Source organism: Homalodisca vitripennis, chromosome 3, assembly GCF_021130785.1.
Source record: "Homalodisca vitripennis isolate AUS2020 chromosome 3, UT_GWSS_2.1, whole genome shotgun sequence".
NCBI lineage: Eukaryota > Metazoa > Arthropoda > Insecta > Hemiptera > Cicadellidae > Homalodisca > Homalodisca vitripennis.
This window is the reverse complement of record NC_060209.1, coordinates 106,633,895-106,652,522: the sequence shown is the minus strand read 5'-3', so window position 1 is coordinate 106,652,522 and position 18,628 is coordinate 106,633,895. Positions and strand designations below refer to the sequence as shown.

The following is an 18,628-nucleotide window of genomic DNA, read 5'->3' as shown; positions in this document are numbered from 1 at the left end:
ACTCATACATTCTGGTTTTTTTGAGTATATTATCCTGTTGACAGAAAGAGGAAGGTGTCCTTGAGTGACTTGGAATAGAGCAGCTCCTTTTCTCTTGCATATACATTGCATTTTATAAATACAGATATGTTTTTATAAAATGTTTATTACTTTGTTCTTTACTTGATTTCTAGGTATATTATTACATAAAATATTGTTATATCTTTATATAAAGGTATTGCTATTGATTTTGTGGTTGCTCATCCAGAAAATAAAAAGGTACATTTGGATATTGCATAACCTCTATAAATAAAAGGTCACAGATTCTTCAACTTTCTGATATCGCAGAAAGATGGAATTTGGCATATGTGTGTCTTAACCCTTTCAGGGCCAGGACCAAATATGAGATGTTGCAAAATTTTTTCACATATCATATCCCCTTGTGACTAGTCAAAAGTGCCAGGCTAAAATTGACGATTTTGCAGTCTCTTAGATTAAAATTTATAACTTTTCATAAACATTAGAGAATGACCTAAAAGTTGCACCAAATTACTCGTATAGATATATACTATCAACAAAAAAATATATAGATGTAGTTTTAAGTAATTTAAAATTTTAAAAAAATAATGTTTTAATGGATTACATACAAAATTTTTATTTTTTTTGTAAATAACTAAAAAAGGAAAAATAATTTTACTGTAGGAAGCTATGTTATTATATTGTACATTTATAAAGGAACAACCATACAAAATTTTGTGTTATTTCTCTCATAAATAAATTTTTTATGACACATTTTGTATAAATACTCATAATTGTACTTCGCAACAACTGATAAAGCAACTGACTCTTACACTGCAAGAAACTTAAAATAAATATTCACATTATGGATGTACCGCTAAACAGATGATTGTAGGATCCATAAGCAGTTTCAATACAGTTAAAAACACTATTTACCAAGAAATATTTACACAATTTTATTTGAAATTTATTTACACTTTTTCTATTTACAAATATGCTACTTACAATTTCACTCCCGTGAGATCGCAAATTGTCAGTCATTGTAACTACTACACACAATAGCTAAGCAGGTAACACTACTAATATTTACAACCACTAAATAAAATAATGAAGAAGAATCCAGCATACAATAGTACGATTACACTAAAGCATAAAGAATTAACAATAATAGATCGAGTCACCTGATAATGTCACGTGACAATTACGAAATAAAAATGCATAGACCTCCAAAATAAAAATTATATTCATATTAACTATCTACAAATATAGCAGGGAATAAAAAAACATAAAACTTTAATCATTTGACGTCGTATGTATTTAAGAAAACGACGAATATCAATACGGCAATATATTGCCGCCTGGCACTTTTCAGACACGATCTATGGCAGCAATATATTGCCGCCTGGCCCGGAAAGGGTTAAAAACTAAAGCATTTTCATGAAAGTCAACCAACAATAGGGGTTTAAATGGGGTTGCAACCCCTATAACAACTGAATTTTCCTTAACTTTTCGATGTCCTACAAATATATTTGACATAAACAAACTTTTCAGCCCTATATATGTACATATTTTTCTGGTGGGGGCAAAAATGCAAACGCTACTACAACAATGGAAACACGTTAGACTGGTCTTTAACCAAAGAAGACTTTTCAGATCTATGTACCATATGTGTGCATTTTATTGATCAAGGCAAAGCCACTAGGGCACTGGGAATTACATGGACTGAAAGAAGATTATAAGAACTATAAATATGGTCTTACAGAGAGATAATGTAAAGTAAAATAAAGATTTCTTATTTTACCAGGCGAAGAGATAGATAAATGGAAATAAAATTTCTTCAACCTCTCAAGTTACAGGCTTCGCTAAAGCTCTGCCAATTATAGAAGTAATTATTGATCATGTTATGGTAACAGATGTGTAAGTTTGTTTACAATGCTATTTCATGAAATGCTAAGACACTTTTTGACCAAAGTATACTTCTCAGGCCAAGAAACTATTTTTATTGTGACAACAAAACTCTACTATGATGTATGAAATATAACTGATTCTAACCAGAAATACTTCTTTACATGCTAAACCGAAATAATACAATTTTGTTTACCTCTTAAGCCTCTTAGCAATGAACACTTAAATAATATGTACTATAACCTAACACGTCTACTTCCTATTCTAAATTCTCGTAGGACATCGTATTACATCAACGGTGCTTCCACCAAGATTACTATGGACTTAGTATTCCTCCACTCTGGCCTAAAATAGTTTGTGTTACCGAAATGTTTGGCGCTATTCATTCAAATATTGTGAAATATTGCAGAGAAATTTGCATATTTTTTATGTACTCATAAGAACTGTTTACTTTCCAACTTAAGAGTCCCAAAATATTACTCTTTAAACTTTAAGTCCAGTTATTCTGAAATGGATCAGGTGATTGGAATATCTTCCAGTAACCATTACTTATTTTCATTAGCCATTAAAAAAGGATACACCTATGACGTAACTGTTATTCCATATAGAATCGCGTGCAAAGACATGGGTAACTGCTAGCCTAATATGAAAAAAAGATTTTAAAAACTATACATTTATGAGACCTGCATTTAGAACCTCAAAGGAATTCGAGGTAGCAAAAGCCCCAATCCTTTTAACTGCATTATGCTCTCCCTTTTCTGCTTCAATGGTCCTTCACCACTCTCCAATTCCCATCACCTCCCTCTGGTTTTTCTGCAGCTACATCCACTTTAAACTGGTTCAGGCTTAACAGTTTATCTTCATTTTACTGCCACTCTTCTCTAATCACTTGTTTTTATTTAAATTAGGTTACCTTTGTTGAATTGGTACATTTAATCATTGAAAAATATTTAACTGTAAACGGCAACAAAACATAACCTCATTTCAGGTTATAGCACATGTAATCACATTTACGTGAGTTTTATCAAAAAGTTTTACTTCTGATTTGAGAAAAAGACTGTTATTACATGATCTGGAAACTTAGATTATGAATTTTTATGATAAAGCTCGGATTAGATCCAGCCAGCAATCATCATGTCCTAACAAGTAGTCTTGTCCAGTTTGGCATCCTCCTCTGATTCAGATTTGAATGAAGTGTAAATCTCATAAAAAATAATGCTGTTCATAAATATAGAACAAAACTTTGCAGTTAAGACAGAATTAAATGTGGCATGAATCACAGCATTAGATAAGCACAGAAGTTGATGAACCACAGATTTTTGCTTACTGTTATACCGAAGTGCAGGGGAATAAATCTTCATAGCTGACAAAATTTATTGTAACACTTTATAATATTATGAACTGATACAACAACTCCAAATTAATTAGCTTTAACTGGCGACCGTCAAACACCACTAGTGGCGGTCAATGGCAACCGCATTAAGCTAATTAATAAAATAAAACCTCTTTAACAGAAGGGTTAGGCATATGAGGCTGCGCTAGAGGCTTTATTTATCAAAAAACTTTTATCATTCACTGTACAATACATCAATATTAATATTTACAAGAAGTTCTCCGCTTAAAAACTTTTATTATACACAAAATTAATACTTACGGTTTCATGGCTGAGACAAGCCAATTCATTTAACAGATACCACCACATACCAGAAGTGGGTGTTTAACTCGGCCATGTAAGGTTCATGACAATTACTTACCATTATATTACTCCATTTGGTACAGTGTTAACTAGATTATTAGTAGATGTCGAACAAAATAATACAAAGAAATATTTGACACAGTGTCAGATATTATATTTGTATTGGATATATGTTCAAACCCAGTTTTATTGGAATCAGTGAGTCCTATGGTCCGAGGATCCACTATAAATGCCAATCTAAAGTTACAAAACAAAAATGTGTAATTTGTACAGCATTATATCTATCTATATACAAAAAAGGTATTATTAGATCAACAATTGTTTGTGCAAAGCTTTAAATTAGTAGGGGGTTTCTAAGCCAACTGAGAGTATATAACTGCTGTAGCATCTTATCTGTTGGTAAAGTAACCTTGTTCAAGATCAACAAATTCAAAATTAATTCCATGTTTTGAACAAATTCAGATATTGAATCAAACTGAATGTTATATTCCTTTCAAAAACTACAAATACATTATTTTATTTTTCTCATAGATGAAATGTAGATTTGAAAGGTATATCAAGTAAACAACACTACAAAATAACAATCCTTTATTTGCAAGTGTACAAATCAAGCAAAAAACTTGTCTAAAATCTATGTTTCACAAGAAATCAATATAAAGTTCAACAAGAAATAAGTTAAGTTACACAATAAATAAAAATCAACATGTATGTTTATTTACAATATCAACATGGCAGTCATAGTCTTTACTTCAAGTGCACTCACTTAACGTTAAAATCAAAGTCAAATTATAAATTCGTGTAGAAAGTATGAAGCTTTGTGTTTAGAACTTTGTAGTTAACGAGAATCAATCTCACTCAGCAAATCTCACAACTCGGACCTGAAACACCATCAATACATTATATTGCACTAGCTCAACCACTTTGCCATTTATTTCTTATATTACAAAGTATGTTTGATGTTAGGGTGAGTGACTAAGCATAAATGATGAGCACATTTCAAAATACATTACTGCCAATGGAGTGATGGACAAAATGCTTCTTTATTACACCTAGATACCAAAATAGTGTAATAAAATCAATTCAATGAAAAATGGCAAACACTAATGCGAATTTCTTTTTTCAAAATAAGTTTAAATAAAACGACTGCATTACGACAGCACAAAGCAGACAATAAAGCAGATCAATGGGAGGAAATTGGCTAAGATATGGTTAAACCATATTTAACGAAAAAAGGGGTTAGTCTATGTCAGAAAATCAGATGATAAGCTCAATGAACAAAAAGAAGACTTGCACCAATTTTCAGGTATGGAATTAATAACTATCACTAAATGTGAATAGATTTTAAATAGTACCCTATCTTATTGAATGATATATTTATTTTGATAAAAGTATTAGATTAAATTCAGTATTAAAGTAATTAAAAAATAATTAATTAAAATGTTTACTAAAGTGGAATTGTATATTAAATAAACTGAAGTACTGGTTTACAATGATAGTATGGAAAACAATACTTCAAAACCATGAAAATGGTTCATCTGCTTGCATAAGTTATAGCAGTTGCGGCAACAGTTAGATCCTACAATGTTGGTCCTCATCGTTGATATTCGTTATTGTTTATGTTAGTTTCAATGTTAATAATAGTGTTGCCTCAAAGTGAAGTGATCAAAAACTTAATTGATGCCGCTTCTAGGGATTCAAGTCAGGACATTGGAATAAGGAGAATTATTTTGTGCTGTTGAGAATATGATGTCCAATCCCCTACTCATTGGTCATCAGAAAGCAACTAAGATGTAACTATTGTTAAATAAATTTAAAATTTATAGGGAAAAGAAGAAAGAACCATAAATCGTTTTTACTTTTAAAATATATTTCTACCATTTGTTTAAAAGACAACAAAATTTCAAAATAATATTAAAATAATTATTTCTATGAATTTATAATTGAAAATTGATCATCAAAATTTAAAATAGTTAAATTTGAATAATGTAGAAAGAATTAAAATTTCCGTACTTTGGCGTTTTGCGTAGTAATGCTCCCACTTTACCTATTAAAAGACCCAAATTGCAGTAAAATACTCATAAATTAACCTAAAGAATTTAAGCCTAAAATTAAATAAATTAATATTTGATTGAAGCTTTTTAATTAATTTTCAAAATTAAAATTAAAATGTAAAATTACAACAAAGGACTCGCTAAAAAAGCTAGTATGAAATACATGAGGTTAAGTAAAGCCTCAATATCTTAACCAGTGTTGGTCATATCTTCATTAAATTTTTCACTCAAATACTCATAATAAAACTCAAAATAAGTGTATAATTAATTTATCTCTTATTTTTTATACTTAAATTTATTTATTATCATCAAGCAACAAAGAAAATAATATTTTTGATCCAGCTGTTGACTCACTCCTCAACCTGTCATTTTTACAATTTATCACTGTTTTGAGATAACATATAATTTCAAAACACTTCTCTAAAGAAAAATCAATCCACATAAGCTGACAGATGCATTGGATAGTGCTGATATTCAACAAAATAAAATCATTATAATAAACTATACAAACGTATGTTTCTTGTAATGACTAAAATTTCCTATTTTATAGTTACTTAGTCAGAATAATTCTAGAATTGGCTGCAAGATAGAACCTAAATGATGGGATGTCACTGCGCATTATATAAACTTAAACAATATAATCGAGTCATAAGTCAGTGCTTCGATGTACAGTAAAAGCCCGCTAATTCGGCACTTTCGGGGATCGAAGTGTTCCGGATTATTGAAAATTCCGGATTACCGAGCGTCATATGAAAATGCTGGAAAATTCGGTTTTTAACCGCTAAAATCGTATCACACTAAAGTAAAAGGAGTGAAATCAAGTGATATTAACTCAGAAAAGCTGAAAACCCAGCCAAAATACAATCACTCTTTAAAAATAGTGGCTGGTTTTTCAGTCCCAAAGAAATAATGTACAGTAGCTTGATTTTACTTTTTCTACATTAGCGATGATAGCGGGCTAAAAATCGTCGTCTAAGTTTCAGAGTGTGGCTTAAAAAAAAATCACTCTTTACGTGTAAACAATTAAAGAATTACTAAGGAGATAAATAAAATTAAACAAACATTAGTTTGAACACAAAATGAACATTTAATACCTAGAAAAACATTTCTAAATTTAGGTTAACTTAGATGTAGGCTAACTAGTGCGTACATTATGTAATAAATATTATGGTAAACATAATTTTTGTGTATAGTATTTTATTTGAAAAAATACCTAATGTCTATTTGATTTTTTTTTATCATGTTTCTTCTTTAAAAAGTCATTTCTCAGAACATATAAATTTACAAGCTCTGAAGCATTGTAGGAGCTGCTGCGTTCGGCAAATCGTATAAACGTGTCGATAGTGGCACTTGCTTCACTCCACGTAGGCACGGGTGTTGGATCATCTGCTCCCTCTTCATCATCTGATTCGGACTCCACAGGATGAGGCTCTGAGTGAGGTCCAAGTACACTTTTGATGAGCAGTTCATCCGTAATTTCTTCTTCAACTGGCTCGTCGCAATCAATGTGTATCCACTCCAAGATTTCTTCTTGTGGCACTTTCCTTATTTCGTCTTGGGAACTGTGGGCCACCAAGTCCAGTATTGCTTCATTGTCGACTGAAACAGCAATGTCCTCTTCTTGGTAGGCAGCTGGACATAGTTTTCGCCAAGATTTCTGTAGAGTGGTGGGCTTGACCTTTTTCCATGCCAAGGCGATTCCGAAAATTGCATCTTTTATGTTGAATTTTTTCTGAAGATCAACCACCATACACTCTGAGTTTATCAGGCCTTGAAGAAAGGACGCTCTGTAAAAACATTTAAAGTTCTGAATCACTCCTTGATCCATTGGCTGAATCAAGGACGTAACATTTGCCGGGAGGTTTGCAGTAAAAATATTTCCCGATATCAACTCAGACGCTGCAGGGTGAGCTCTGCAATTGTCTAGGATGAGCACAACCTTGCTGTCTTCAGGTAAGCCACGGTTTTTCAGATTGCTTTTAACAGATGGGACAAAGTGGTGGAAAAACCAATTTCTAAATAAATCGGAGTTCATCCACGCATTGGATTGAGCATCGTATATTACGGGTAGGTGGGTAATGCCTTTCAGAGGTCTTGGCTTTTTTGCTTTTCCGATGACGAAAGGCGTCAACATGTGGTCCCCTGAGGCAGCGTTGTAAATCCGGCATGCTGACAAATCGTAGTCTTCAACTAGATTTTCAAATTCAGCTTTATATTCTTCAGCCGCATTTTGGTCGGCTGATCGGAGCTCCCCAGCTACATCAAGCTTCCGTATTCCGTGTCGATTTTTAAATCGGTGAAGCCAACCATCAGAAAAGGCATTCTTTATTCTTCTTGATGTCATACATTGTTGATGAACCAATGTTGAATTCTTCCATTAGCTTCGTTCTATTCTCACCTTTTTCTACACGTCTTATAATTTCTAGCTTTTGTTGAATGGTAAGTGTGACATGCTTACGTTTATTTCCAACTTTGCTGGTGGATGAGCCGGGCTTGGAAAACATAGGGCACAACTTTGAGAAAGTTAAAACACAATATAAACGAGCACAACACTCACGACTGCACTCGAGTACGAACTGACAGTGACTGAGACTGAGGCAGACGCTAGACGCTAGACAAACACGTAACGGCGGACACTCAGCAAGTGGCCCTGAACCCCCTCACACACAGCTGCTGCGTCACATACGATCCCTTCTGACTGAGCACGAACCTTTCCGAGCGCTCTTGCGAACTGTACGTTTCACAGTGCGGTTAAAATATCTCATTTACGCGATTTTTTTTTTAAGACGGTGCCGGATGAATGAAAGTGCCGAACCATTGGATGCCGGATTAGCGGGCTTTTACTGTAATGTCAAAGTTGAGGAGCTAATTAATGTTGTTGTATCATTGGACAAAATAACTATTAAAGTTACATACATAAAGCACTTATGAAACAACTGGAAATTAACATGGTACAACTAAAGCCCTGCTACATTTACTGTATTTTCAAAGTTACCCATCCTCAGCCTGCAACTCAATCTAACCTAACCCAACCCAACTACCACAAGCTTATCCACAACCTTTTCAGCTGCTTTATATACTTTCTCATTAGTTTCAAATATGGGCATGTATGTTCAAATGTGAGAAAAATTGGAGCTGAATCAGTGAATTGTCCAGAATTATCACAAATATTTTTAGTATAGTGGTTTGTTAATTTTTATGTTCTGTAATCCATTTTTCTTTAAAACCTTTATTTGTTGAATAATCTTCAAAAATCAGTGTTTTAATCTTACATTCTGTCCGTTATCTACAACTACTGAGAGACAAAAGCGAGTGAGAGTGTTTGTACTAATATCACCTGCCGGGCCACTGCCGCTCCTTGTCGGTAAGTGGTACATAGACAACACCCATAAGTGCGGTACGAGTCACGCTCCCGTCAGCGTTCTTGTCTATCTGTTCCAGCTTCTGGTCCCCACTGGCCGGTCCGACGGGCACAATCAGACGACCACCAGGCTTCAACTGGTCTACCAACTGAAGAAAACAAACAATAAATTAATTAAATATCAAGGTTTGAATTAATAGGGCTGAAAGCCAAGGGTTATTGGTAGTTGATAGGAAAATCAGCAGGCTTCCTTCTGGGGTCCACGAAATATCAAGGATACCAACCATTTCTTAGAAAACCTAAGCACCATACCATCCACATTACCCCCCAAAACGATCCCTGGATGTCACATATCTTCATACAAATATGTCACACACTAATGGTCTTGCAGTACTGTAATATTTTATAGACAACAACTCAAAAAGAACAATCAACAGCTTTCCTTATAAACCTACCAGGGTTCATCATACCTCAGAAAAACAACCTCCAGTTTAAAGAGGAAAGAATTTTCTGCAGGTGAGGAAGAACTGCAATAGGCACTAAAATGGCAATATCTTATACCAATATATGGGAAAGCTTGAACAGGCTTTTCCAAACAAACAACAACCTCCCAACGTATTGGTTCCATTTCATTGACAATATTTTCATGATATTGACCACTGGGGAAGATTCCTTATACAACTTTCTGGAAAACCAGAATTTATATAAGGTTTAGCTAGCCCCCTGCAGTGTACCCATGCAGCCTCCACCATGACTTGCATAACTAAGAAATATAAGTACAACATAGAAGCATTGATGAATTCAAATAATGACCAAAAATTATTAGTCTGGTGAATTATTTACATCATTTCAAAATATAAACTAAAATTCAAAATAGCCATATCTCTTGGTATTTTAAAATATGTTATATTCTAAAATAATTTTATATTAATTGTTGTGTACTTTTTTGGACAAACTAGTTGCTTTCTATTTACTGTGAAGTCCAAAAATACAGCGTTATAAATCTTACTGTAAGTCTATACTGACAAGGAACATTGTGTTTAGATCCAGACAGAGTGGAAGAGCTTCTACAAATGTCACTTGATTCAGGCGAGTGACAATTATTGATGATTGCATCAACCAGGAAATGAAATAATTTCATAGCATACAATTGTTGAGACTGTGCATGCCATACATGTATCTCTCTCTCTCTCTCTCTCTCTATGCTGGAAGTTATGTTTGTAAAATATTGTAGAATGGCATCGGTACTAAAGAACTTCCGATATAAGTGCAACTTTTTTATTTTTTTTTATTTGCGAATAAACTAAAAGTATTTTTGAAAATTTGTACTGGAGTTGATTTATCCTAAAAGTATATATTATTTTCAATAAATCCTGAAAATGTTTGGCGTATAAAATAAACAATGCTCTACTTATTGGCAAAATAATAAAAATTTACTTACATGAATAAGAGGCAATTTTTTGGAGATCCGGGAATTCACACACATAAAATGTTTTTTTTGTATGACCACTTTCTTAAAAAAACTGACTAATGTTAAAATGCAATACTGATAAAAAAATTTTAATATTTACATTATTTACAGATTTTTATGTTTTTGAAACTTCAATAGCAAACATGCTTGACGACGAGGCATTCAGCATTTACATCAAAACCACACCTTTCTTAAAAAAACTGACTAATGTTAAAATGCAATACTGATAAAAAAATTGTAATATTTACATTATTTACAGATTTTTATGTTTTTGAAACTTCAATAGCAAACATGCTTGACGACGAGGCATTCAGCATTTACATCAAGACCACACCTTATACACAGTGTATGAGACCTCCACTTCTTTCCATCAGGAGGATTATTCCCTGAAAAGGTTCGGTGGAGTTTTTCCTTTTTCTCAGGTAATTTCCTGAGTCCGAAACCAACTGATTGACCATCACCACCACCCTGAAGATTTTGTGGAATTTGCTTAATAGCAAGCCATTCCGAAAGAAAGATCTCCTATGACTTCTTTCATGAAATCAGTCCTTGTCAGCCCCCCTTGTGTTGTATTTAAGTTATTTAACTATTTAACAGACGGACCAAGCTCAGATGGCACAGCCTTCCAAATCGCGAATTTGTTAACCCTTTTAACCCCGGCCATTAAATCAAGTGATGTGCCAGAAATCCCAAGCCATTTTCAGACAAAATGTAAGGGTTTTGTAAAAAATTCATAACTCAATTATTTTTTAAGATATTTAGGTAATTCTTTTTTTGTTTTACTTCTTTATACATGTAGCTTACAGAAATATACAAATAAAATTATTATTTTGAAATTAATTTTTTTTTAATGCATATACATATTATATAAAAAATAAATAAAAATGAAAAAATTTCAAGTTTGATCATGGAAACCATATAGATAAAAAAATATTTGACACAAAAATACCCATTTAATTTATGATATATCTAATCCTTAATAAAAGGAAACAAAAATTATAGGCCTACCTTATTTACAAATTGAGTAACATCAATTTTTGTAAAGCCGTGTAAATTTTTCTTTTTGCCATTTCTGGGCAAGGCAATGTAACAAGACCTTTGAAATTCACAGTACTTAAAATAAACATAAAACCAAAGTTATTTCTGACAAAATAACTAAAACTGTTCATAATCTAAATTTTAAAAAAGTTTTAAAACAATATTTATATCACTACAAAATGTACATTTTCAAGATATCCATCACTCAAATCGTCGTCACTAATCACATCCACACCATTTGCAACTAGGTTACTAATTATTGTATTTTCACTTACGGGAGACTTTGAACGATGTCTTTTACTCATTTTGAAATAAAACAAATAATAAACTAAACTTTAACTGCCGTACTTTATACTGCTTTAACCTAAAACTGTGAAGAAAACGGAATATTCACAACCACGTGATATACAGCTGTCTACAACAAGCGTGAGCAGTCAGTCGAGACGAACTGCAATTGCTCAGTCACAGACTGACAAAATACGAAGTCAAACCATTACAAACTAATATATTTCGATGCAAAATATCTTTGTGCACAAGTCTGTGAAATTTCAAAGCATTTGGTGAAATAGGTGGCCAGTAAAGTAATAAAAAATGCACGTCCGCACTATACGGACATCGGGAGTTGACGCCATTTTTACGACGTCCGTATAGTACGGACGTCGGGGTTAAAAGGGTTAAAGTTCGATGACAAAACATAGTATATAACAGAATGATCTGATCTTTTTATTTTGATGCAGATATATTTCTCTATCAATTGACATATAGTAAGATTTATTTTGCAAAAAAATAACGCTGCAGTAAATTTATCATGCAACAAAATATATCATTGCATATCAGTGAAAGGATTAACTCAATGATTTTTAGAAGCAAATTGTTACTTCAAGGTGTCAGAAGAGTTTTGTTTGAGCTATGTGTAGTGCTGCTGGGAGCAGGCAGCTAGGATTAGTGTGCCACCTTCACTGCTGTCAGTTCGGCTGTTACACGGTTATCAGCAACACGTTTCTTGATTAGTGTTATATCTTTGTGAATAATATGTTAGGACAAGGCTTACAAAATGTATCAAACAAAGCATTTAGGAAGGATTGATTACTACAACTGTTTAATGTTTGTTGTGAATTAAAAAGAAGTGATATGACATTTTCCGCACAAAATGTCATCATTTATGAACTAACACAATATGAAGTATTAACATAATTGTAAAAAAGTTACTGACAAATTAAACAAAAGACAAAAGAAACTCACTGTATGGAGCCTGTTGGATGTTTAGAAAGTTATTACTCAAAGGGTTAATACCACAGGTGAATGTAAAGATATATTAACAAAATTCTACGACAAAGACATGAGTTGTAATAAAAATCATGTAGTAATATTGGTATCACTGATATTTATTTCCATGGCTTGATTATGACAAATAACTACTCTATTCCAAAACACCACACTAATGACTAATATATGGAACTGAGAGAAACAATCATAGATAACGGAAAGTTAGAGAAGAAAAATCTTGTATAAAACATTACATACTCACCGCTTGTGGTAGAATGGGGGCAGCAGCACCCACGTGGATTGCATTGTATGGAGCTTCTTCTGGATGTCCTAGCCTTCCATCGCCCACTGGGTCAAATAAAATTTAAATTAGAACATCTAACAAAACTAGCAATTTTTCGTTGAACTAAAAGGAACAACAATGATTCTAATGTTATTTTATCTTTAATACATAGTAATTATGACTTAAAAATTAAAACATTTATAATGCATACTAGCACTTACGAGGGGGTACCCAAAAAAAAACCGGAATTATTTTATAAAAATTATATATTATCAAATTTTTTACAATACGACCTTATCTCCTTCAAAGTAATCTCCATTACAACTAATACACTTGTCCCAACGGTATTTCCATTGATCAAAACATTTTTTGTAGTCATCTTTAGAAATGGCTGCAAGCTCGAGCTTCGTTTTTTTCTTAAACTCTTCAACGCTGTCAAATCGTTGACCTTTCAAGCCTCTTTTCATGTGTGGAAATAAAAAAAAGTCGCATGGAGCGAGGTCAGGCGAGTAAGGTGCGTGGGGCAGCGGAACCATGCCGTTTTTGGCTAAAAACTGCCTAACTGAGATGGCTGTGTGTGCCGGTGCGTTGTCGTGGTGGAAGAACCAGTCTCCAGTCTGCCACAAATCGGGTCTTTTCTGGCGAACTTTTCGCTGAACCGAGCTCCAAGTTAACCCACTACTCTCTGATAGTTCCTCAATTGTCTGTCGACGGTCGGTGAGCACAAGTTCACGAATTTTCTCAACATTTTCGTCCGTTCGAGAGGTTGATGGACGTCCAGAACGAGGTTTGTCTTCAATCGACATGTCGCCATTTTTAAATCGAGCGAACCACTTGTAGACCTGAGTTTTCCCCATAGCATCATCTTTGTAAGCTGTATTCAACATTAAAATAGTTTCTGCAGCATTTTTACCAATTAAAATCAAAATTTCACAGCTGCACGTTGTTCACTTAAACTTGCCATGACAAAAAACGAAACAAGAACAAAACAGGGTTAGCGAAAACAGTCACTACGAACGAACAGAATGCACTAGGACAACGGAACTGGGGTCACTGAGCTCGCAATGGGTTGCGCGGCACACGCCTAGCTGCAGGAATGTGTACTACACGCTGCCGGCTGCCAGCAATACAATTCCGGTTTTTTTTTTTGGTACCCCCTCGTACATATGGCTTCACATGCAATTCTCAAAATCAAACTGTGTAGCCTTCTTAGGAGAAGCATTTATTATGTAATATGATGGAGCCCTACGATATTTTCAAACAGAAGTAGGTATATCAGATACAAATTATTTCAGTATTCATGGTTGAGAGATTCAAAAGTTAAATAAAATTTGGACTAGTACTATTTTGGGTTTTGTTGTATGAAAAAATATATACATGTAAGCCTCAAAAATCTAATTTAGTCAAAGAATGTCATTTTCCATCTGTTTAAATTCAACTTTTTATTAAAGGTATTTCCAGTGCCATAGTTCAGTTGCCTTTCAGATCAAGAAAATATATAACAACGAAAACCAACTCCAGTAAAAAAAAAAACATCTCCTTTCAGTTCTTTCAATTTATTTTCTATCTATGATATTTTAAGTGCAATAGCTGTAGTATGTCTTTATGTTCCGATGAAGAAAATATATAAATTACGTGCAATAGAAAAGTTACTGTGGTTAAAAAGTCAGTAACAGCACTTCCGCTCTAATTTAATTATGGACCAGTTGATACTGCCAAGATCAAGAAAATATATACACATGTTGATTATCAAGACCTACTTGGGTCAAAAAGCGTCTATTACTAGCCTCTGTAATCTACTTCCGGTCTAAGATAATTTAAAGTTCCATAGTTAGAGTTTGCTTTTATGTCTTGATAAAAAATATATATATATATATATATATATATATATATATATATATATATATATATATAATATACTTGCATATGTCTGAAAAGTTACTGCAGTCAAAAAGTATCAATTCAGTCTATTTACTCCTGGTCTAATTTATTTATGGTACCATAGTTGAGTTTATTTTGTTGGATTTGCCAAGAAAATAAATACATATGTGGGTTATGGAGTCCAACTTGATTCAAAAGAATATATTTCTGGTCTACAACATTTCTAGTGCTATATTTTACCCAACCAAAGAAAAATAACATAAAAATAAAACTTAAACATATGTAAGCTTAAAAGCATCTACTTCCGTCACTTGTGTTCTGCTTCCAATGTAAGGGGAGGATGTGCCATCCCTTTGTTTTTACTTAATCTACAGTAAAAATATCATATACAAAATCAAGGGGGCCAACCAGTCACGATTACCTTATGTGCAAAAATTTACAGCTTTGTTTATTGAGGTGGGTTTTATAACAGCGTTTTAAATAGTATTTCCAATCCATGAGGTGTATATTGATCACTGGTGCAATAGGAAGTGAAAATTAGACAATAACTTCATCTTTGCAATCTGCGTTACATTACTTATCAAGCACTGTCTATTATTTTCTCAAACATAAATGTTAACAAATGTTTCTACTTCTTTGGTGACCTTCAACTGAAAGTGTCAACAGCTGTTTAGTGTCAGTTAACTGTTTTCTTAAATAGTGCAAAAAACTTTTCCTATTTTTCTCTTCATGAAAATCTTCCTCTGACTTCAAAAGATGTAGTAATAAAAGAATTAGCCAAATTAGTCCAGCCATTCTCAAGATTAGCACTTAGCAACTTTAGTGATTCATTTTTATTTATAAAATACATACCTTAATATAAATGTTTATATTTTACATTTCTTAAAATCGTTAACTCATAACAATATATTTATTATATTATTTTATATCTGAACTTTGTTCAGAAAGTCAAAAAGAACCAGAATATGTACACTTAACACAATAAATATTTATGTAAAACTTTATGTACAAAATAATGTAACATTCACGTAAAAGAAACCTGAGTCAAGGTTAGCTAGCACTGAAAAACCTAGGATTCGAAGGGATCTATGAGGTCTCTCGTCCATATGTCAGTGATTGAAAATTAAAAGTCCCCAAAAAACAAGTCTTAAAGTCTTTGACATATGAGCTGTAAGGCCAGCATGTTTTGCTGACAACATTGATGTTTGTAGAACATGTAATATCAGACAGTAAACAAGAACTTGGTGTAAAGTTTGTTGGCTTGTAATATGACCACGCTAACCTACAAGTTTGACACGCCCAGATGCCAGCAACTCGGGTTTGTCCTTCATGACATTGTCGTATGAATAGTTAACCAACTCTGGGATGTGGTCGATCCCGACAGCCCGTCCCGTTTCTCCCACCATCAGCGCCATGCAGACTGTCAGGTAGCCGGAACCTGAACCCACATCCAGGGCACGCTCTCCCTCTGTTAGACGGTCCCTCAGCAGCTCCAGTGCATAAGCATGCTGCAACAATGAGTTTTTCATTTGGTATCATTAACATCAAGTTATAAACATGATAGCTGCAAGAATTTTAGTTGGGTACAAGCTTGACAAATCAAAGTAAATAGAAACAATCTCTGAAACAAGACAAGTACATTATGATGTTACAGTAGCAGCCAATAAGCAATCTAAGACCACCAAGAGTGTATAATGTGTTTACTCATTGTTCTAACTTCTGTATATAAACAAACAAGAAGTTTTAACCCTTTCGACATTTAAATCCAGTTTACTGGACAGTGAACGTCTGGTTAAAAAGCTTGATGCCCATTTATATTGGATATCTCCACATTTAAATGAGATTTCCAAATGACACCAGTATAGCAATGGATGAACAAACCAGTTACACGCAAAAACCACAAACCTTACTATTATCATTGTACTTCATCGTTTGTGAGATCGGTGAAATAAAAATTGAAGTTACGTTCTTGTAACATTACATCAAATTCATTGTATTTCATCTCAGTTAAGTAGGACACCTCAGCTGTGAGACGTCAGCTTGTCTCATTTTTGACTGTTGCTAATTGTTTGCTTTTTATTCACTAAATATGACAAAACGTTTTGCAGAAAAATCTCCAATAAGTAAAAATAAAAATGCAAGAAAGTTAAGAAATTACATGTATTCTTTCTCAACTACAGACTATGAACCATTTTTCTCTCTAGGCTTTTTGACAAGTCCAAGGAAAAACAAGGCTAGGTTACAAGAGTAAATTTCAAATTTTATTAAATCGTAGAAAATAATCTATATAAAACTAGCACTTATAAATTATTTTAATTAAAAAAGCCAGTACATAGACTGAAGTACAGTGTGATAACCTCCATTTGTTGTATTATATACAAAAGTATTCAAGTAAAGATGTGAAACTAAATTTATTCTTGCATTTTTTTTTAAATACAATTAATAGAATATGGATAAAGAATGTCTGTTCCAAGTGAGTAACAGCTTATACTAATTCACTCACCATATGAGGAGCACTGATAGTAACACCATAGCCAATGCCCTGGGGAGCATCCATGTAAGGGTTGTGTGTGACATATCTACCTCTGTCCACTCTGGACATGACACTCTCAACTTCATCACTTCGTATCACTTTGTTTGCTGTAACAAATACAATAACCAATGTATAACAACACAAAATAGATACTGCATATCAGTAACAAATATATATTAGAAGAACCAGTGACCGCACAGTCGAAGACATCAGACTATGGATCTGAATTTGAGATAACAGTAAACCTCTTTGGTGTGATTATAGCACTTTCTATTAGTACTATCGGCCTTGTACTATATGACATCTCTTTATTCCCTTTGATATTTTCCATCCACAGGTATGTAGTCAATGAGGGTGGAGAGAATAAAGCTAAAAAAAGAAATTGGCATATTCTTTAACAACAAAAATTTTACATTTTTAACATATACAAAATTACTTCCATACAGATATTCAACATCAAATCTTCAGTTACTAGGTTAGGTCGACTGCTACGACTATCATTATGAAAACTGGTGTGGCCATATTTAAAGTGAATTCACCACTGCCCTACTCTGCTTTCACTCATTATTACATTTCCATGAACTTCACACAGTTGGCGATAGATTTCAATTGGTATATGGTTTTTTGCCAACAAAAACTTTTATCACTGAACGCACTTCACAAGTGGTAGGATTTTCGATTACAACGCACATTTTAATTAATCACAGTGAGAAAATTAAAAGGATACAGACAGTATGCGACTACAGCTCGATGCATACTGAACGCCACAGTATTTTGACACCAATATGGCGGCTGTAGCCCCATCCACTGCCGTACCATTCGAAAAAAGTCTATTAATTTCTGGATAGCTCTTGTATTTTGCATGAATCCTGCTAATCACACCAGAAAAATAATAAGTTTTGATAAGTGAATTTCCGAAGGACATTTTTAGGGCCAATAAGTGACCCATTTAAATCATACACTATTGCTTAAAATAGAGACTGACTTAGACTAGTCAACAAGGAGACCTGACATGAATAGTAAACAATGGTTCACACTTACTGTGTTAAAAGTAATAACACAGAATCATTAGTTTCTTTTTTATTAATTAATTGATATTTTACACAAAGGTAATTAAACTAACTAACGAGATCCAACAATAAAGTA

At 33.3% G+C, this 18,628-nt stretch overlaps 1 protein-coding gene across 4 annotated transcripts in view; it reads right to left on the bottom strand.

The window, feature by feature from the left end:
• Nucleotides 1-4,169: 4,169 nt before the first annotated feature.
• The window catches only part of LOC124357279 (protein-L-isoaspartate(D-aspartate) O-methyltransferase), a 28,482-nt gene continuing 14,023 nt past the window's right edge, over nucleotides 4,170-18,628 (bottom strand). For 3 of the 4 annotated variants that reach the window (XM_046808920.1, XM_046808923.1, XM_046808922.1), the window contains 5 exons: nucleotides 17,453-17,589; nucleotides 16,232-16,457; nucleotides 13,048-13,133; nucleotides 8,991-9,159; nucleotides 4,170-4,476 (listed from right to left, as the gene is read on the bottom strand). In XM_046808920.1, the coding sequence (XP_046664876.1) occupies nucleotides 4,454-4,476; nucleotides 8,991-9,159; nucleotides 13,048-13,133; nucleotides 16,232-16,457; nucleotides 17,453-17,589 (641 nt within the window). In that variant the 3' untranslated portion in view covers nucleotides 4,170-4,453. Of the gene's footprint in view, nucleotides 4,477-8,986; nucleotides 9,160-13,047; nucleotides 13,134-16,231; nucleotides 16,458-17,452; nucleotides 17,590-18,628 lie in introns of all 4 variants that reach the window. The other variant, XM_046808921.1, reaches the window with a different exon arrangement.